Consider the following 21,756-nt stretch of genomic DNA (forward strand, 5'->3'; position numbering starts at 1 on the left):
GCATGTAAGAGGCAACTGATTGATGTTTCTTTCCTTCCTTTCACCTCTCACTAAAAATAAATAAATAAAATCTTTTCAAAATGAATCAGGACAGTCTTTTTCACACCCACAATGCCATTTTTAGGAAAATAAGAAGTTCTGAAATCTGCTTTGTCAGTGTAATAAAAACTATTGTCATCCTGAGCCCTGTTGCTCCCAATTTGTAATGGTAGAGAGAAGGTAGTCTTTGGAGAGGCCACATCAAGACATAACAATAAATTGGTTTGTTCTTATGATAGCCCTTGTTCAGTGTAATAAAGCCATTCACTCCTTCAGAAAACTAGGAAAGAAAGGAAAAATAAAGAAGGTTATCTCCAACCCCCAACTCACACCCAGCCTGCCCCACCACAGCTAAAATAAAGAGCATCCTGTCTTTATGAAGAGATTCTTTCCCCCATATGGTGGATGGAGTGAGACCATTTTTAAAGGTATCTTGTGAGTATTGTTAAATTCCTGGGAAAAGGGTCATAATACTGTGAGTAAGTCTGTTGGGTTTCCCAAGTCACTTGGCCATCAAGCTCAGCAGGGATTAATGGATTCTGACACAATTCTGACATTATTAGATATGTAAAGAGATCTAGCATAGACCTGGCTGGTGTGGCTCAGTGGATTGTGCGCAGGCCTGCAAACTAAAGGGTCGCTGGTTCGATTTCCAGTCAGGGCACATGCTTGGGTTGTGGTCCAGGTCTCCAGTAGGGGGCGCACAAGAGGCAACCTCAAATTGATATTTCTCTCCCTCTCTTTCTCCTTCCCTCCCTCTCTCTAAAAATAAGTAAATAAAACCTTTACAAAATAAAATAAAGAAAGAGATCCAGGGTATCTTGCAGCTGGAGCAGAGTCTGGGGCGCCTGGTGATCCTCACACTCCAGTTTGAGCACATCTGAGGTAGAGAGTGGTGACAGGTGGCTCGAGTCTCACTGGGGTTCCCTGGCATTCAATATTCCCAGGTCCCTGCAAACAACTCAACTCACCAGGATGACTAAAGTTCAGTTTTCCTATTTCATGAATCAGAAGTCTGTCCCTGGTCCAACATCTTTCAGAGTTAAGGGGAAGATAATCACAGCTTTTATCTATGGCATTGTTTTACTAGCAAAGATGAAAATTTCTAGCTAATCATAAAATAGCACTAATTCAGGGGAAAAAAGAGATAGGAGTCAGGTAATTTGCATTCTAGTCTAGTGTCCACCAAGCATGCAGCTACGTGACCTTTGGTTGGTTCTTTCTGAGCCTCTTTCATTATCTGAAAAATGAGATAAAAATGTTTTCCTGGTCTCAGTTAAATAATTGTCACAATGATCAAATGGAATAATGAGTATGAATATGCTTTTATAAACTATAAAGTGTTGTAACTTTGGGCTACTTATAGCATTGTTCTTCCTCATCAGTACAATGGAAATAATCCTTTATAACTTCATAGAGTTTGTGAGTAGTTGAGACAGCTAATAGCACAATTAAAACTCTTCTAAAGTAAAGTTTATTTGTTTTTTATTGTCTAATATACAAAGGTTGTAATATGTAGAGATATTACATTGTCATATATATTTTATTATAGTGCTTCTACACAGTAGGCGATGGCACTTTTATTGGACTAGTTGTGGACTGGAGCAGTGTTTTTCAGAGTGGGGCCCGCGGACCAGCAGCGGCAGCATCCCTTGGGAAATCGTTAGAAACGCACATTTTAGGCCTCACTCCAGACGTACTCCATCAGCAGCTCTGGGTTTCAACAAGCGCTACAGGTGATTCCCATGCTCACTTCAGTCTTATAGGAAGAGATTTATTTGGGTCTTAATTGAAGGGTGTGACAAAGAGCACCCTTTTCCCAGAACAGGGTGACTGCTTCTCTTTTTCTCCAGCACAGATCTGCAATCGCCGTGTCCAAGCCGAGGCAGCGGTTATTGGGTCACTTCGTAAACAGGCTCCGTCACTGCCCGCCCAGCGCAGTGGAGAGATCAGGAATGCCGCTCCAGTGCATCCCTTACGAGGCTGACCTCTGGGTGCGGGGAAATTAAAGCTATTTATCACAGACCGTTTTCCCCTCAGTGACAGGAGAAATGAGCCTGAACCTAAAAAGGCTTCATCTTGGGCCCACATACAAAAAAACATACAGCTGGATGAACACAGTTCGGGCACACTTACGTTTCTCTTGACTTTTCCCTTTGAAAATGAACCAGTTTCTGAGCTGCGCCAAGTTAATGGTGCTTAAGAAAAACTGAAGATGGATTCGTACCAGTCTGTTCGTGACTCAGGCACGGGTGGTAGAATGGCAGTTTCCTCCCTCTCCGTGCTGGGAGGGGATCCCTGGCAAGAGGGGAAGGGACTACGGCTGTGCACCAGGAGCCGTGCTGTGGAGGGAGAGGCGCTCTGTTGAGCAGGAGAAAGGTTTGCCTGTGCCGTGCAGTTGTGTGATCTGCTCCACCGCCTGCTTTGTCAAGACAGCTTTTACTGGAACACAGCCACACCCATTTGTTTATGTATTGTCTGTGTTTGCCTTCAGACTACAAAGAGTTGAGTAGTTATGACAGAGACTGTGTAACCTGCAAACCTATCCAGCGCTTGACAACGAGTTTGTGAATCCCTCCTGTGGAGGTTCCCTTTGGGCTGCCTGGCAGGAACCTCGATGGAATCACTGGACAGGAAGGGCAGTGGGGGGACGGAGCGGTGAAATGCCCAGGGGTCCCTCGGGAGCCAGCAGGAGGGAGACCAGAGAAAGGAGGGGTTCCTTATTGCCCATTTGAGTTGGGTACTGTATGGATTTTAAGAAGTGATTCTATTTAAAATATATTAAGAAAACTCAAACTTGATACATACTTATGATTGTTTAATATTTATGTTGCTTCCTGGTGTTGAATGTTACAAGCACAGTGCAAGGTTTTATGTTAAATGTTAGTGAGTAACATTTGTTGGAACCTACCATGTGCAGAGCGCTTTGCATCCATTATACTATTTCGTGTTCACAATGATTCTATGAGATGGGTACTATCATCCCCATTTCACAGATGAGAAAACCGAAATGCAGAAAGTTTAATGTTTTGGAGATAATGGTAGAGGCTTGATTTAAAGGTAGGTCTCTCTTGCTCTTTCTCTCTCTCTCTAATGCCAAAGACAGCATTATAAATTAGTGTTTTTCAAATTGTGGAGTGAGAAGTCAGTTTAGCAAGTTCCAACTGGCATTTAAGAACAAATTGAATAGAATGCAAAATGCCAGGGTGTGTCAGATATAATATGGGTAAATCTTGATACATGAAAGTTTTTTTCAACTATAAAAATATTTACATATAATACACTAATATAGACACATTTTTGTGTACAACAATGTAAATGGCACTTCTTACTGTATCATAGTCAAGTTTGAAAGCAGATATTCTTGCCTGAAGTGGGGGAGGAGGGGGATGAATAGAGAGAAAGAGGGAGTGCAAGAGGGAGACAGTATGAATGAGTAAATGCGTGAGTAACTGTCACAAAGACAGAGAGAGAATGGGTGACTCTCTGAAAGCGACACAGAAACTCGAGGGGAGGGGGGAGGGGAGGAAGAGAGGTGGGAAGTTGTACGGTTTTGTCTGCCATTCCGTTCCATGAACCATGTCCCTACTTGAGGTAAAAACTGGAGACCTGAAGTGACCTCCTGGTGGATTTTAGTTTTCATATGCTTCTCTTGCTATGATCTTCTTGTCTTTGTGAGTGTGAGTCAAATAAAGAATGTTATAAAACACTGCCCCAAATACAAACCATCTATTTCATCTGGTGCTGAACTGAAAATCAGTGATCTGGAGGGAAAACAGTCTGTGTTTGAGTTACTGGGAGAAATTACAAGATTCACAACATGCCCCTTTCTAAGGAATTGGCAGAGGCAGTTTTGACTATATGTGATTTTTGTCTCTTTAGCCAAACTAGTTTTGATTCCACAGTACTGCCTCTTATGTTTTATGGGAAACCGTAGACAGAAAAGATTTTAAAGTATTTTACTGTCAGGGGATTCCACAGCCACTAGTATTTTACTTTCAATGGATTCTGGAATCAGTTCATTAAAAGTCCATTTTTACTGCTGTGGAAATTAAGTGAGTGAGCATTTGTGGTGAATATTTCTGTATACAGACGTTTTTGTAGGAATCATATTATTGAACCTCGGTGGCTGCACTGCTGGAGGGTCTTTGTCAGTTTTACTGGAGGAATTGGAACCCAGGAAGTTCAAGCCCTTGTCCAGGCTCTCATGTAAGAGGTGGTAGAACTGCATCCAAACCTTGACCCTCTGATCCCAAATTTCACATTTACCCACTAGACAAAAATTGGCAATAATAGGATGAAAAACAGGGCAGTGTGTTATAACTTTGAAGAATAATTTTATTTATGCCAGTGTAACATGGTGCACAGCCTAAAATGCCCACAGCTTTAATGTGCTCTGGTGTCATTATGTAATTTCCTCCTGTCTCCGAAGATTGTTCTCTATTTCTAGTCCCCCATTAGCAAAGTGGGGTTGGCACTGCTCTGCTTTTTTGTGATCCATTCTTGGTCTTTCTTCATTGAAGACCATGATGAGCACCAACTGTATTCTTAGTAACAATATTACATCAAGTAACATAGGGAGCCACTTCCTGGCTTCAGCTTAGTGGGTGATCTTGTCTTCCTTCCTTTCTTTTCTTTTCCGTTTTAAATAAGTGCCCTGTATGCATGTGAGTAAGTAGGGCCCTACAGGAAACTTCATCTCAAAAGCTTTCATAGCTTGTTAGGAAAAAATCATAACATTTTCTTCAGCTTGCCAAAATGCCATTGCTGTATATCCTATCCAGCTTGCCTGGTTTCACCACTAACGTTTTCTTTAAAAAAAATAAATAAATTCCTAGGAAGAGTGCTGACATTGTTCCACTACAACTGCCTTTGCAAAAACTGTGTGTGTGTGTGTGTGTGTGTGTGTGTGTGTGAGTAATAGGGTCCCACGGCCAAGGCATCTTATCCTGCTTTTGCTCCTAACTGCCCTCATTTGTAAAACAATGAGGATTCATGCCTGAAGATGTGAAAGGGGACCATTTCTCCTTGTTTTTTTGTTTTATCCTTCCATTTTAAAAATGTGGTTGCAAAGAAAGTCCTTTCCCTTACTGGTTTCGTTTTGCTGAGTCTTTATTACTTCCAAACCAGATACTTTCAGAAGCTAAGATTCAACTCTGCACTCCATGGAAGCTTTGTCAATACAGACAAAATATCTATCTAGGGGGAAACACAGGATCCTAGCCTCATAATGTTAATGATTGGTGGGCCGTGATTGTTGTTTATTTTTTGTTTCAGGGATCCCAGAAGACCCACGCATAGCTGAGGAGTATTATGCGGACACATTTGACTCCTGCTCTGAAGATGGTGAGGAGGAGGAAGAAGAAACAGTGTTCTCGGGACTGGAGGAAGGGGTCGAGGATGAGGGATCCCAGCCTGATTACAGAGCAAGCCAACAGGTGCCTGGTGGGGCTGTCTGGGGTACTGAGTGGGCTGTGGCTTCTCAGAGAGACTCAAGGAAGTTTTATAACCTGAAGTGGGGGAGGGGAAAGTAGGATTTGTTATAAAGGCTCCGTGTGGTGTCTTGGTTTCCAAGGTCCAGGGGCAGGCAGGGCCCTGTGGAGTTCTGAGACTCTGGCCTGGGCCACGTTGGTGGGGGAAGGGCTGCAGTCCCCAGTACTGACCCGGGAGAAACACACTGCATTGTACATCGAGGAGCACCCTGCACACAGCCTTGAATAAACAGTGCAAGTGTCCCTTTAGCAGGGAGAAGATGATTTTTAAAAATGTACTTTCTGTCTGGTAATCAGATCTGTGAGTCAGGTCTCAATGCACAAATTAGTTCTGGGGATGAGGCGCAGAGATCCTGGGCTTAGGGGATGATCGTTCTGGCCAGTTTTAGCCTCTGAGGGCCCATCCTGACAGGCAACGCTGAGGTCCCTGAGCATGTGCCCCTTGCACAGACCTCTTTAACTACAGCAGGGCTGAGCCCCACGTGGGCCATAGGCCAAGAAGCAGTCCAGCATGTGACTTCTCTGTTGTGTGTCTGTGGGAGAGGGGAAGAGTAAGAGGTAGGTGAGGAGGAAGCAGGTGACCCTGGGCAGTTCATGCTCAGATACTTTTACTTCTTAGGCCATGCCCTACTGACCTTTTCAGCCCTAAACTTCCGTAAGGTACAGATGCATTTTATTAACTAGAAACCATTAAACTCGTAAAATAAAAGTCAATCAAGGAGCACCTGTGTTCATGGAAACTTAATTCAGAAGGATTATTTTTGTAGTGGGAAGAAGATTGCACATAATCCATTCAACCACTTAATGAAGCCTAAATAATAGATCCTAATGTTGAATAAACAAAACAAATAAGGAATGTTCCTGGTTCTATATGAGAAAAAGAGAGAGAGGCAGGGAGATGGAGTTAGCATGGCATGGATATGGGGCTAAGCAGAGAAAGGGATGAGAGGAGGAGAAGGAAGAGAGAAAGGATGCAAGAGAGAAATATATGAGGAGACAAGCAAATAAATGAGAAAAATAGAGTCCAGTGGAGGCTAATTAGATTGCCAAATGAAAATACTTTCCTTACACTATTCCTGCATTTTTCCCAGTGGACTCTGGTAAACACAACCACCTCCTACCACAAATTAAAGTGCAGTTTCCATTTGCTTCTGTGCCACTGACCCAAACAACTGTTATTGTTCGGGTCAGTGGCACAAATGTTATTGCAATGCTGCGGGGCCAGCAGTCTGTGCCTGTGGTTGCAAACAGATAACGTGCAAAATGCATACTCAAGTTTTTGCTCAGAGCATCAAGTGGTAAAATTTTAGCTATTAATATTATTACTTAAAAATGTTTTTCAATAAAATAAAACTGGCTCAGAAAACCACCTGAACATAATATATGGCAAACACCCCCCAGGTCAAGAAATAGACCTTTGCTGGTCGTTTCAGGAGTCCTGTCTTTGGCATAGTTGTTAGAACACAGGGTTGGAAATCAAGCCGCCCATACAAATCGAGCGCTTGTCACTTATGCAAGTTACTAACCTTCACTCTTCCTCAGTGTTGCAACCTGAGAAATGGGAGAACAGTGGTTCCTACTTCACAGAGTACTTCTGAGGATTGAATAAAGTAATGTAATGTATATAGAATAGTGTCCCATATATAATAATGAAATTAATAATGCTGTTATGATGATGAAGTTCCCCAGGCATCTTGTGGTATTTTGATGATAGTGCCAAAACTCTGTAATGTTAAAGTGAGATTTTTACAACTGTAGTAAAAAAAAAGAACAACTTCTTATTTCTTAGGACCAGAGATAAATATAGGGAAGTCTGGGCTGTGCATCTGTCATATGTGATATGACTGTGATTGATTTTAAATAAATCTGTCGGGACAAGATGTTAAGATCTCTCACATTCGTGATGGTATTTTGTCTCACAAAATCCTGTTGGGTAGTTATTCTTATCCCTGTTATCCAAATGAGGAAACGGAATTTCTGAGACCGCAGTGACTTGCCCATGGCTACACAGGGAGGGAAGGATCAGAACCATGCTCGGGCTCCAGTGTGGCACGTTCGTAAGCCAGTGCTTTTCTAGTGCAGAAGGTGCACCTCCCTAGAATAGAAATCACAGCTGAGTAATTTGTATCAGAGACAGCTCGTTACAACCTCAGTTGTTTTCCTTAGTAACTAAATATAACTTCCCTCTGAGTTGGTGGCTGTGGGTTGTGATGAGGTTGACCCTTTCTTTCCTTAGGTTATTTTACTAGCAACACACGAATTACAGTTACAGACTGTGCTGAGACCTGGTCACTGTTGCTTTGTGAATTGAGTGAAACCTGTAGCCATCTCTGGGGTTCTCCTCCCCTCTCCTCTACCTTGCCCTTGACCCCTGCATGTGCCAGGATCTACTTAGGTGATCATCGTACTCACGGCTTTTATGTGAGTATTCAGATCAAAGTGGGTTCCTCTTCCTCTGGATGGGAGCAAAGTCTCAGAGTTTTTATTTTGACGGACAAAGCGTTTCTAAGAAGAAAAACAGCCACGGGCTTCACTGGGATTGATAGCTGAGTTTTGTGTGCCACCTAGGACGGTCTTTCTAGCAGTAGTGTCTCCAAAGCAGTTTTATTGAGTACCTGATTGCTATTGATTGTCAGTTGCTTCTTTGCTGCAATAAGCAGGACATCAACAACACTTTTACTGCAGCTGTTATGTTATTGTTGGTAGTTTTTCTATGAAGTCCATGATTACTGAGTTGGACCCAGCCACTCAGATCTCAGGAGCAGGGGGTTTGTGACTGTCATCATAGCAGGATTCTCAGCGATGTCAACGGAACCTCGCTTTGAAAAGTGTTTCATGTGCTCTAACGGACATGTTTTGGGGCTGCAGGCTGGTGGGTGTTTTCGTAGACCCTCTGCCTCCCCCTTACTGCCTTCCCATCGTTTCCCCACTCCGGATCTAATTGTGTCCCATGTGCACCAGTAACAGACATACTGCCTGGACCACCGTGACTTGCCACAAAACTCCCCAGGAAGGGGTCTTTTTAATGAACATAGCTTCTATTGTTCCTTGTTTCAGGACTCTTAGGACCAGGGTGTTTGTTCTTGCTAAGATGAAGAGCTGTGAGGCCCATTTTCCCAGCTAGTTCTGAAGTTTTCAATGTTTTGCCTAAATCCTGCAGTGTTTTTGGAGCTCTGTCTGCACAGTGAAGCATTAGAAAAAGAAGGAATGATCTGCTAGGAAGGGTGCCAGGGGCCAGAGAAATGGACAGTCCAAGCATGGCCAATGATTCTACTGAGGACTCTTGGATCAGATCATTATGAGAGCAGGTACTTCTAAGGTATCTTCTGGTAGGGGAGTCATTAGTTTAATTAAGTTGTAATTATTATAACAGTAAAGGCTAACATTTGCAGAACCTTCGTTCTATGCCCAGTACTTCATATGCTGTGCCAGTTCAGGCCCCCTAGGAAGCACACAACAAGACAGAATTAGAAGTAAAAGACAAATGCCTGTGAAGCAGGCTGGGAGACCCTCCACCACAATGCCGTCTACATCTTTGAGGGTACGATGGAAGGGAAGGAAGGAGGATCGGGTGAGAACCTCTGGTAGGGGTGCAGCTGTGAAAAAAAGTCTTAGCCAGGGCGTTAGAAAGTAGAGGAGTCCTCACTGGGCACAAATGGCCTGACTCTTGTATTCCCACTATGCTCACACTGGCCCAGAGCTGCCTGGGGAGAGGTGGCCTGGGTGTGAACACTGCACTGGATCCTGAAGACACAGCAGCCTTGGGCGGTCAGCTCGCTACACAGCTTGCGCCAGGCTCACTCCTGAAGAGACGTGTAAGTGGAACGCCTCTGTGGCTGCCCCAGATGCGGAATCTCCTTTAATTCTTGCAACAACCTCTTGAGGTGTGTATTCTAGTTGAGCGGCATCAAATGAGAATTTAACTCGCTGCTGGAATTCAAATAAGGACAAGGCTGAGAGTGAGGAAGAAGGTGAGGGTGGGAGGAAGGGGGAGACCAAGAGTTTAGGGTTTCAGGCAATTTTCCGTGATGTTTCTGTTAAGAAGTGAATGCCTGGAATGAGAGTGAGCTGAGAGCTATAAATCCAGAGCCTCCACTGCATCTCACTGTCTGCTCTCTCAGATTGTGCACTTCCTGTTGAATTACTGCCGACACTTACGCCATTTAAAGATGCGTGTTTTACATAAAATGCACCCCCTAAGCGTAAGTCATCTATTTCATTTGGTGCTCCAAAAAGAACCAGCAGTGAATGATATTTGTCTGTAAGTGATTATGGTACTGGACACTAACTTGAAATTCCAAGTCTGTTTAAAGATGGGGCTGTTAGGATACCCTCACTTTGCACAAGAGGAAACTGAGGCTGAGTGAGGTGCAGAAACTTCTCCAAGAGCTGGGCTGTCTGATTTTATTTTTAGCCTCTCCTGCATGCAGCCTTCTCCCAAGCAACAACTGTTGAGTAAGCACACTGCATGTGAGGGAATAGCCCGAGGGCATCGCGTTATGGGTCCTTGGGTGAAACCTTAAAATTACTGATCAAAATCACTGAGATATGTAGAGGCCAAAGTTTATACCACTTCTAGGAAAAGTGCTAAATTATGAAAATGAAAATGGAAAAGAGCCTGCCTCACACATCTGTTAGTCAATGCATATTTTTCTCCTCCTACTGTGTTTTTATAGAAGGTGCCAGAACTTCTGAGTCCAAATAGTAGGGCTGATTTACCTGCTACTCACATGGTATGACCTAATTAACTTAACTTCCTACATGGGAGGGGACACTTTTTGTCTCGAATTGACCTTGGAGGGCATCAGGTCTAAGAAGCAGCCGCCTGGCTAGAGTGCTATTAATGCCAGCCATTTGGGGGGCCTTCTGTAGACCCAGCGTGTGTTCCTCAAAGGTACGACTATGATGCGATGGTTTCCACCCCGTCCCTTGGTTTGTCAGGGTTGTTTCCCCTGCCCTCTCTGCCCTCCCTTGTCCAGGGGAAAGCAAAGCTCACTGCTGGTCAGACAGGGATCAGCAAAACCTTGCCCGGGGCATATCCCAGAGGGCTCTGTAGAGGTCATAGTCCCTAAAATCTTTTAAATTGAAACCACTGTTTGGTTTAGGATAACACCTACATTTTCCCCCCATTACCAAAGCATGGAAGGGAAAGAGGGAAAATGATAGGCTTGATAAAGACAAAACAAGACTGAGCTGGCGCGTAAAAGTGTTCATGCCGCCTTCTCAGCATGGAGGGCGGGAGGTCGGCCTTCGCTCCCTCCCTGTGGATGAGCAGAGCTCCGCAGGCAAGTGGGACACTGAGGGGACAGTGACAGATGCTGCAAGACCTCCCGTGCTCTGCAGTGCTGCTCCTGGAGTGTGGGGGCAGGGTGTGGAATGATGAGAGTGGTGGCAAGGTTTATGCTAATTTTTACATCACTGATAAAACAGATAAGGTCAAGTTAAAGGAGTTCATCATCACCAAGCCCTTATTTTATGAAATGTTAAAGGGACTTATCTAAGAAAAGAAGATTAAAAAAAATGTATAGTAAAATAACAGCAAACTCACAAATATTAACAACCACACCTAAAACAAAAACAAACTAAGCAAACAACTAGAACAGGAGCAGAACCACAGAAATGGAGATCACATGGAGGGTTAGCAACAGGGGAGTGGGAGGAAGAGAGACGGGGGGAGATGTACAGAGAATAAGTAGCATAGATGGTAGGTAGAAAATAGACAGGGGGAGGGTAAGAATAGTGTGGGAAATGCAGAAGCTAAAGAACTTATGATACAGGGACATGAACTAAAGGAGGAGAATGTGGGTGGGAGAGGGTGTGCAGGGTGGAGGGGAATAAAGGGGGGAAATGGATGACTATAATAGCATAATCAATAAAATATATTATTTAAAAAAACTAGTTGGGATAGTACTTTTGGGGCTTTTCTCTCCAATGCCAACCCTCCCCACCACACACACACACCAATTCCTGCCTTGCCAGTGGTCATCAGAACTGAGGTGCCCTGACCATTCAGGGGACAAAATTGCCCACAAAAAATATGCAAATCCTCCCAAACAGCCTTGCAAACAAAAGTCCCATCCCACTCTTTTGTGATTCGTTTACACAGATACATTTAATTTAATTTTCTGAATATATTATTCACCTGGGAAAAGGAAGTAAGCACTGTTTTGTGGTGTCCAGCCTAGGGGCAAAGGAGTGTGACACATCCGGGCCATGGTTGGAGGTGCTGTCTTCTTTCTATAACTTGCTAATCTAGAGGTACATGGGATCATGTTGCACCAGAGAAAACAATAGTCATCATTAATGAAGCACAGCTACCCTGCGGCTGTTCCATGCAGTGCTGAACTCTTTACACGTCACCTCATTCTCTACTGACAAGCACTTTGTGAGCTTAACATTTTCTATCCCATGTACAAATGGGGAAACTGAAGGGGAGAGGGTAACTCTCTCAACCTAGGTCAGTCAGTCCATTGATAAAGCATTGGAATTCAAACCTGAAATATACTGCATCAACTAGTAGACATTCCGGGTAAGGATAGAACTCAATGAAGAAGTTAGTAAAGGGACAGTTCCAAAATGTGTGAAAATGGAACACAATCTGATGTTTTCAAATTATGTTTATTTTCTAAAAGATTTTATTTATTCATTTTTAGAGAGAGGAGAAGGAGAGAAACATCAATGTGTGGTTGTCTCTCATGCGCCCCCTACTGGGGACCTGGCCCACAACCCAGACATGTGCCCTGACTGGGAATCGAACTGGTGACCTTTTGGTTCACAGCCCATGCTCAGTCCACTGAGCTAACCGGCCAGGGCCAAATTATGTTTAAAACAGGAATAAAGCTAAACTGGAATCAAAAAATAGTTATCTGCAAGAAAGAAGCACACATTCATGAGGTTACCTTTTGAAACATGAAAATCTTTCTCCATTTGTTGCAGTAAACCTTCCTTACATTGCAGGACTGCTTTCCCTAGACTGTCGGACGTGCAGCATGTAAAGCAATAAATAGTTAATCGAGAGCAAGCGAGCTGCTGGGAGGCAGGGGTGGCCTAGAGGCAGGCTCCCCTCCACACTGCTGGACCTCTAGAAATGAACAGCAGCAAGAAGGGGACAAACCTCACCAGCTTCCAACAATCCATTTCCCCTGTTCGTGGGTAGGCGGCGTGATGCTGCTCGTCAGGCCTGCTCTCTTTTCTTCTGTTTGCCCTTCACACTTCCAAACTGTAGCCCGAGATGTCTTACATGTTCTGTATGGGATACCTATGGATGTCTTTGAAACCCTAATGCAGCCCCACAGATACGGACTTGCTGCAGACTTGGGCATTAATAAGAGACAGCTGCAGTTAGGAGGTTTTAATAACACAGAGTAAACAAGGCATTAGCAGTGAAATGTGGACACATTGACAGTCACGTTTCAGTGCTTCCTAATTCAGTGACAGAGGCATTTAATGTTATCGGAGCAGGGGGCTTGTTTACAGTTTGAGTTTTACAGATGTGGCTCTCTGTTCCCATCGTTACACACACTTGAAGGCCTTTTTCCTTGGCAGAAGGCCGCCATCGGTGGTGAGATGGGAGTTCAGGTGTCAGCTCCCTGATTTCGGGGCAGCCCCCACGAAGGTGCCATCAGCTCTGCCCTCTGGCTTTGTGCTAAACAGCATCCTCTGTCTTCCCATGAATTATGAATGCGGAGAAGCAAGGGCCTGGCTTCTAATGAGATCAAACTGAGATATGAGAGGGTCACCTGAGTGTATAGAAAATAGATAAGGTCACCTTGGCGTTTTGGTTTCTGTAACTTAGTGACATTTTTCAGGGCTATTTGTAGATGTGGTTGGAAGGAGAGTGGACAATAGCTTCGTGAAGCAAGTTGCAGAGAAGCAAGTGGGTGGATTGTTGCTTGGATCGTTTACACATCACGCGTCTGAGGGTTCTAGGCATTGGGCATATGGTAGTGAACAAAACAGATACAGCCCCACCTCCACGGATGCCTCACACAGTCTCGTGGACTTGAACAGTATCTGTAGACTGTCAACCCCCAAATGTGCCTCTCGTCCTTCAGTGCTACCGCTAAGAAGTCTGGGCTCACGCGTCCAGCCTGCCCAGGGTGGGGTCGTGTGGACTGCTAGTAGACATCCTGAGCTAAGCGTGTCCAGCCCCAGCCCAGTCCAAGGCGGCTCCTCCTGACTCAACCTTGATTTACATCCTTTCACTCACAGTACATCTTAAATCCATAAGTAAAACCCACTGGTTTGACCTTTCAAGGTCTGTTTAGAATATGATTCTTACCTAGCACCCTGTTCTTACTGCCAGAGCCACTGCCGCCTCAGTGGATTGTTGCAATGGCTTGTTGCTGGTCTCCCAATGACCCCTCATCTCACTCAAAATAAAAGGCAAAGCATGTTCAGCGCCTTCCAGCTCCCCGTCAGAGGCGCCCTGTGAGAGGCGCCCTGCTCACCCACTCCAGTTATACTAGCCCCCTTGTTTCTGGAACTCACCAGGCACATCCCTGCCTTTAGAAGCCTGGAATGCCCTCCCCTTCGAATGCACACATTACTTTTTCCCTCTCTACCTTCAAGTCTGTCCTTATATGTCATCTTAGAGGGGAGGACTCTGACTACCTTATATAAAGAAGCACTTGCTGGCCTGAGAATTCTCTTCCATTTCCCTGCTTTTCCACTGAGAGGGGTGGGGGTTGGCTGGGAGGGGGCATGGGGTGACTTTCAGGGGTGAGAGAGATGCTCCTCATTCTTGTTGTGGGGGGTGGCTACAAGGCTATTTCCTTTTTCTAAACTAACTCGATTGTACACTGAAGATCTGGGCACTTCACTGCATGCAGACCTCAATAAAATGCAATATCATTAAGAGAAGAAAATCATTAAGAGAAGAAAAACTACAAAAGAACCTTCAACAGAATTGTGATACTCAACTACTCGGCTGTAAAAAGAAGAAAATCCTACCTTTTGCAACAGCATGGATGGACCTAGAGAGTGTTACGCTAAGTAAAATAAGCCAGTCATAGAAAGACAAGTACCATATGATTTCACTTATATGTGGGATCTAATGAACAAAATAAACTGATGAACAAAATGGAAGCAGACCCGTAATACAGAGAACAGACTGATAGTAGTCAGTGGGGAGGGGGTTTGGGGGCTGGGCGAAATAGGGGAAGAGATTAAGCAAAACCCTCATGGACACAGACAACTGTGGAGGGGGGTGGAGGAGGTGGAAGAGGGTATAGGAGGAATTAGCGGTGATGGAAGGAGACTTGACTCGGGGTGGTGAACACACAACACAACATACAGATAGTGTATTATAGAGTTGTACAACTGAATCCTATATAATTCTATTCACTGTCATCCCAATAAATGTAATATACTTTTTTAAAAAAGAATCATGATATTCATATACATGTAATGACACATGTAAATCCTTAGCTTGCACCAAGGCCACCCTTTCAGCTTCTTGCGACCCATGCATGACCTTCAGCTCTAAGAAGTCCTGGGTACACTCAAATGCGGTCCCTCAGGAAAAAAGGGGCGAGTCCAGAATGACGAAGGTGGGTAGGGAGAGGGTTCTGTGTGGCTTGGTTTCCTCCCGTGGGTGACTCTGAGAAGATTACCAAGAGTGGGAAGGATTCAGCCCCTTCACCCCTTCACACTCACCTCCACTGACATAAGAGACCCTTGAATGAGACGAGGTACCTGGGGTGCAAGTAAGATGAAGCTGAGCTCCTGTCTGTGACTGGAGCTGTAATGGAAAGCTGTATGTCCGCTCTGTACACATTCGTACACCTCTGCCTGCTGGGGGCTGTGCCTCAGACCGAGAACACTGTGTCAGGCCTGGCAGCACACCATGAAGGCAACAGTTCCCATTCTTCCTGAGCAGCTTTCAGCCACTGTAAATATGAGACACTCTCCAGCTTTGTAGCTCGGAAACTGTCTATGTCTGCACTTATATCTATCCAGCCTTTGGGAGTCAGCCCACCTGCCAGGAGAGCAAGCGCTCAGGGTGCGACACATAGATGGATGGGCCTCAAAGTGCAGGAGCAGGAAGCAGAACCCTTGGGAGGCTGCTGAGAATGTCTGAAGATAGAGGTACCCCAACTGAGCCCTCATCCCAAACCAAGGTCTTTGGGCAGCTAGTTTCATTCACTCATTCACTCATTCATTCACAACGCATTTCTCAAGGGGCACGTTATTGTATACTAGTTACCATTTTACAGGTATCATCGCTAGACCTCTGTCTGTATCCATAGATGCAGCTTCCCAGAGAGCTGTGTAAATTGTTTTCATTTACCTAACTTTGTAACTGAAACCTCTCTCGTCTGTGTGTCTCCAACTCTTGGTTTCAGAGTTGCTCAGAATTTCTCTTAAACATATACTTTGTTTTTAGCCAACTTACAGTTTTCTTTCTTTCACTGAACAAGTGAATGAAAGACGTTCGGGTTGGGAAGGGGAGGGAAGTGGAGGGAAGGACGCATCCTCTCAGTCTCTCTACCTTGCCTCTCTCCGGCTTCTGCCTCGGTAGCCTTGTCTTCATCCATATGGAGGCCAGACGTCCTTAGACTGGGAACAAACCCACCTCCTGGGGCGAGTCTTCTCCGTGGCTGGGTTCTCACTGCTCTGTTCCCTGGGGAAATGGCAGAGCCTCCTTTCCTTCCTCATTTTGCCTTTTTGCACTGAAACCCTGAGGTGGCTTGAACTGTATGCCATGCCTGAAGTGTCTTGGATAAGTGACTGTTGGCAATAGTTGAAGAGACCTGCTTCAGAAGGAGATTTCTTCAACTGAAATATCCATTCCAGCAATTTGAGCAGAAAGTTAACCTGGGTTCACTCCAAGATGCTGTGCATGTTGGTTGCATACTCAACAAACATTTTTGAGCATTTTGTTTATCAAACGTATTACAGGTAATACAGCGTCCGGCAGAAATAAGGCCTGCTTGAGTGTGTTTGGTAGGGTAATAATATGGGTGTAATAATTTATAGCTTTAATTTGAACATTGCACCTAAAGTGCCATATGGTATGATATTGTTATGTTACAGAATTACATGCTTATGATTCTGTAATAAGAAGGGGCGTTATTTGTGCTGGACCCTGTACATGCCAGGCATGGAGCCATACATTTTACAAATGCCAACATTTACTTCTCTCAACCAAACCCATTTCACAGATGGGGAAATGGAGGCAGAGATAGGTTAAGTAATTTGCTCAAAATACTTGACCAGCAAATGCCAGTGCTGGATTTAAACTCAGGCAGCCTCGCTCCAAAGTCCAGGCTCTTAGCCACCAGTCTGTGCGCCTCTCCTTTTGTCCATCAATTCTGGCCCAAACGTGTGAGGATATCCTCCCTTGGGAAAGAGGGGAGCCCCAGGATGCATGAAAGGGAACACACAAAAACCCTTTGCTTAGGCCATTTCATGTAGGTTTTGGTTACTTATAGCTGAAACTATAAGGGTGATAGAGATGCTAAATAAGCTTTGTTTTTGTTTTGTTTTTTTCCTAGTAAGAATATTGGTGTAGAAGTATGGTTATATAACTGCTGGATTTATGTTTTCAAAATAGCATCTTGTCAACTTTTAACTCACAGTTTGGATTTTTTACGGGATGCAGTGATGCATGCGATATGCACCCACGACACGGTGTTGGGCGCTCGCCTCTGCGCACTAGAGATGAACACGTAAGACGCTGTGTAGCTCTCACTCGGTATAAAGTGTGAAACTACATTTCTACTGCTGTGTTCTCTTTTGAGAATCCCTTTGAAGGTCTGGTCCATTGTGTCTATCAGAGTGTTAGATCCCAACAAAAGAATTCTCACAGTCATCTTTCTGGATTGAAAAACTTTTTTTTCCACACCACTGAATTCTTTATGATTGGGAGACTTTTGTGTTTTCCAGGAGTCAGCATTCTCTCATTATATCAGCACAAAGTTGGAAGCAATAGAAGTGCTTGACATTTACAGGTTGGTTTTTAAATGGCCCAAACAAAGGTTTTAGAACATTAAAAAAAGTGTTAATTCAAATTTAACATTTTAATCGATATCCAGTATATATAGATATGATTCACAATATTGTCGTATCTGACCCGAAGACTTCAGTGAAAAGTATGATTATTTTTTTTGAGTTATGTCATCCTCCGATTCATGACAAACATATTTAGTCCTACACTTTACATACGTGGGTCCCTCACATATTTCATGGATGAAAACAGGAGTAAAGGGGGGATTTGCTATTGGTTTAAGTGTATTATGTATAATATGAAATATGTGTCATTATCTATGGTTTTGATGTAAATTATAGTTGCCCCCCCACACCCCATCTCACCCCATGCACGTGTGGACATCCCACTATTTTAAATGTGAAGCTCAGCAAACAAAAGGCGCCATGTTCTTGCAGCCATGCAGCAAAGGAAAATGTCTGGGTCTTAATACATAGATGCTCCTCCTTAGAGATCATGAATGTAACTTTGCTTAAAGTTGTGATATACATGTAGTCAGTTCATCTGTGGACTCAGATATCTGTTAGAATGCAACAAATATCATGACTCTAAGTCCCATGGCTCCAAGTTAGCACAGCAAGGACTTTGCTCTCCAGACGATATTTGGAAACATCTGGGGACATATGTAGTGTCACAGCTCTGGGGGAGGGGACATAGTAGTGGCGGCTGGAGGCCAGGGATGCTGGTAAACATCATACAATACGTAGGACAGTTCTGCCTGACACAGAGTCACCCAGTCCAAAGTGTCAATAGTGTTGAACTTGCAAAGTTCTAAGTTAGCAAAATAAGTGCATGTAGCAATTCCTTCCAGGTTAGAGTAGCATCCACACTAATTGAATAAATGAATATTCTCTACAGTGACCAGTCCTTTCTAGTACTCTCCTCATGGCAGGCTCACTAAAGAAGTCTGTCGTTGAACTAAGTCCTGATATCACTCATATTGGTTCGAGTTTGCTCTTCAAACTGCCCATGCACCAGTAGCATCAACAGCTGTTGAGCGCTTGTTCAGTGCAGAATATCAGCCCTACCCCAACTTGCTGAGTAAGAATCTGCATTTTTAACCAGATAATCCCTACACATAGTGAAATTTGAGAATCTCCAGGTAAGAGAGCTGCATATCTACTAGGTGAAAGAGGACACCTAGTTGCACTCCAGGCGATCATCAGCTACTTAGGACGTTAAGGACAGTCAGGCACAGATGTTTGCAGGACCTCACCTCCAAAGCTGATCTGTGAGCAGAAACCAGGCCAAGAGCTCCACTTCCAAGGAACATGGAGCCAGATTGGAAACCTCTCCACCACAGGGGTAAGATAGGAATTGCTCCGTGCAAGAGTTCCCCGTTCACTGCTTTCACTGCCTTCTTTAGACTTTTCTCCACAGGTCCGCAATTCAAAGGAGAGTGAGAAATTCATCAAACTCACTACAATTTTTATTTTTCAATGACAGTTGGCATTCAATATGATGTTAGTTTCAGGTGTACAGCACACCTGAGGAAGTGAGCCCCCTGATGTATCTCGTAGCCACCTGGCACTGCACAGTTGTTACAGTGTCATTGACTGTCTGCTGTGCTGTACTCCCCCGGGACTATTCTGTGACCGCCACTGTGCACATCTCAGTCCCTCCGCCCTTTCACCCAGTCCCCCAATTCTCCTCCCACCTGGCAGCCATCGCTTTGTTTCCTTCATCTGTGAGTTTTTTTGTTTTGTTTGTTGGGTTGTTGTGGGGTGTTTTTTTGTTTGTTTTTTTGCTTTTTAGACTCCATATATAAGTGAAATCATATTGTTACTGTCTTTCTATGACTAAATTTCAATGTTCAAATTAGCCCAGGATTTGGCACAGGCCTGCTGCCACCCACTGTGAGAGTGTGACTGATTGCCAAAATGCTGTCTGTTTCATTCTCGTGTGTGCCCAGCTCCGAGCTAACAGTGGCTCAACAGGCCTGGCCCCTGCCCTCACGGAGCAAATGATAACAAACCAAGTATTAATGTGCCTTTGGGGAAGTGCACCCAAAGAAACAAGCAGGCACTGTGATGGGGTTGACCCAAGTGGTGGTAGAAACCCAATGTAGACAGATGCTCAGGAACCTCTGAGCAGGACATGAAGTTGAACTCGGAAGGATGTGAATGAGTCTGTGAGGCAAGAGCCTTCTCAGCCAATGAGAAGCCCAAAGGAGGGAGAGAGATCGCTGTGTTTGAAGGAAAAAGGTTCACGTGGCTTGTGCACAGTGAGCGGGAGAGAAAGTGGAAAGAGATGAGGTTGGAAAGATCAACAGGGGCTGGATCACACAGGGTGTGGCAAGTCGTGACGGGATTTTATTCCGTATGTGGAGTGGGGGATCCAGAGTTTATTCTATTCACAGCAGCAGAGTAGTAGTGGCCACTGTGGTGGAAATGGATTAAAGTGCGGCCACAGTGGGAGCAGAGGGAGACGTATGGAGGCTGTTGCATGGTTCAAGCAAGAGATGATGGTGGCATGAGCTAGGGTAGCTATGGGATTCATGTTTGCTTTTAATATGTGGCTCTTTATCTTTCAATAGAAAAGAAGGACCTTTGTACTGGTTTCTCAGCTTGGCTTCTGTAATCCTGCCAGCCACCTGATGGTTAAGAACATACACTGCAGGAGAAATTTGGGGGGGAATTTACAGATCAAAGAGCAGTGAATCGCTAAGAGTATAGGCAGGAGTACCCTAGGAAAACATGGCCATCCCTCCCAGCCTCTGTTCGTGTGCTTGCTCCCATCCATACGAATGGACTGTCTGTCATCCCAAAGCGGTGGGCTAAGGCTGCACCTGGCTCCCTTGTCCACATACATTTGGAACATAAGGGATATTTAACGAAAGTCTCCTGAACAGAAGACAGCTGGATTGAAGTGAAGTGGCACTTGTGTGTGTGTGTGCGCGCATAGTGAATCTTTCACCAGCTCTAAGGTGAGGAGATAACCCAGACTGTTCAGTTAGACAGGAGTGGTTGATAACTAAATGAGAATCTGTGCCCTGTGATTTCTACGGTCCTGTGAAGCTACCACCTGACTTCCTCCTTCGACACGCTGCCTAAACTTCTGCTGTTAAAAATTAATTCCTCCAATATGAGGTTATATCCCTTATTGAAACACAAATCTCCTGAGAGAATGCATGAGCCTTATCAATCATCTTGGCTTTAATGGATCTGTAATATCTTTTCTTGAGAGAAAGCAGGTTTTAATAGAGAGGAGGATGAAAAAGTGTGAGGGCATCGCAGCTCATTGTGGAGAAAATGTACTGCTTGGGATGGTTGGGAATGCGAAGAAAAGGGCAAGAGCAGAGAAAGACGATGGTTTCTAAAGTTCACACTCTGACTCAGTAATTCCCCTTCTGAATGGCTAACCTAAAGGAGCAATAGACATGGGCAGACATGCCTGTGCAAAGGCAGTCATTGCAGCATTATTACAACAAAAAGTGAAAGCAACCTAGATGCCCAATGAGAGGGGCATGGGTAAATAAATATGATGAGGCTTTATAGTATAATGTTTTGCAACCATAAAATTATGTTTCTGAAGAAATTTTAATAGCATGGGACATGTATATATTCTATGTATGCCGTAAATCTATACTATAATCTCAACTATCTAAAAGATAGATCTATGTAGAAAAGAATGACTAAATATGTGTATGTACAAGGTCTTTCTAGAAGGTATCTAGCCACGTAATATGAAAAATGGAGACATTTATTGAATAAGATACAAGAAACATTGTACATAGGACAATGACACCTCAGTCCCCTTCAAAGTGGGCACCTTGGGACCTCACACAGTTGTCGTGATGAAGTTGGCAATTACCAGTTGCCCATAACTGCAGCCTTCTGAATCGTTCAAATAGTTTCCATGGAGGAATGTTCAAGCTTAACACAAAATTGGATGCAGATTTGGTTGCTCTACTCACTCAGTCATTTTGAATGTGATGGCCACACAGTGCACATGCTCACTCAATGGTGTCTACTGCCCCCACTGACTAGTACAGTGAAGTCATCATTGTTCACACATGTGCATTCCAGTCCATTCTCCTTGGCTGCCAGGTTATATTGATGGGGCCAGGTTAGGGGTCAGTGGTTATGGGGAAGGGGGACTAGGAGAACATCTTAATCAGCAAAGGAAACATTCGGTTATTTTGACAACATTCACACAAACCATTCTCATTATATTAACAATGGCTGGGCTTTGTCCAGATAGATCTTGTATTTTTATGTATATATGTTAATAGCC

At 44.2% G+C, this 21,756-nt stretch overlaps 1 protein-coding gene across 9 annotated transcripts in view; it reads left to right on the top strand.

Annotated features, from left to right (window-relative positions):
• NEK11 (NIMA related kinase 11) overlaps window positions 1-21,756 on the top strand; it is a 216,287-nt gene that overhangs the window by 134,447 nt on the left and 60,084 nt on the right. For all 9 annotated transcript variants that reach the window (XM_036030649.1, XM_028518308.2, XM_036030651.1 and 6 more), the window contains one exon: window positions 5,317-5,477. In XM_036030649.1, the coding sequence (XP_035886542.1) occupies window positions 5,317-5,477 (161 nt within the window). The remainder of the gene's footprint in view (window positions 1-5,316; window positions 5,478-21,756) is intronic.

This window comes from Phyllostomus discolor, chromosome 7 (assembly GCF_004126475.2).
Source record: "Phyllostomus discolor isolate MPI-MPIP mPhyDis1 chromosome 7, mPhyDis1.pri.v3, whole genome shotgun sequence".
Classification (NCBI taxonomy): Eukaryota; Metazoa; Chordata; class Mammalia; order Chiroptera; family Phyllostomidae; genus Phyllostomus; species Phyllostomus discolor.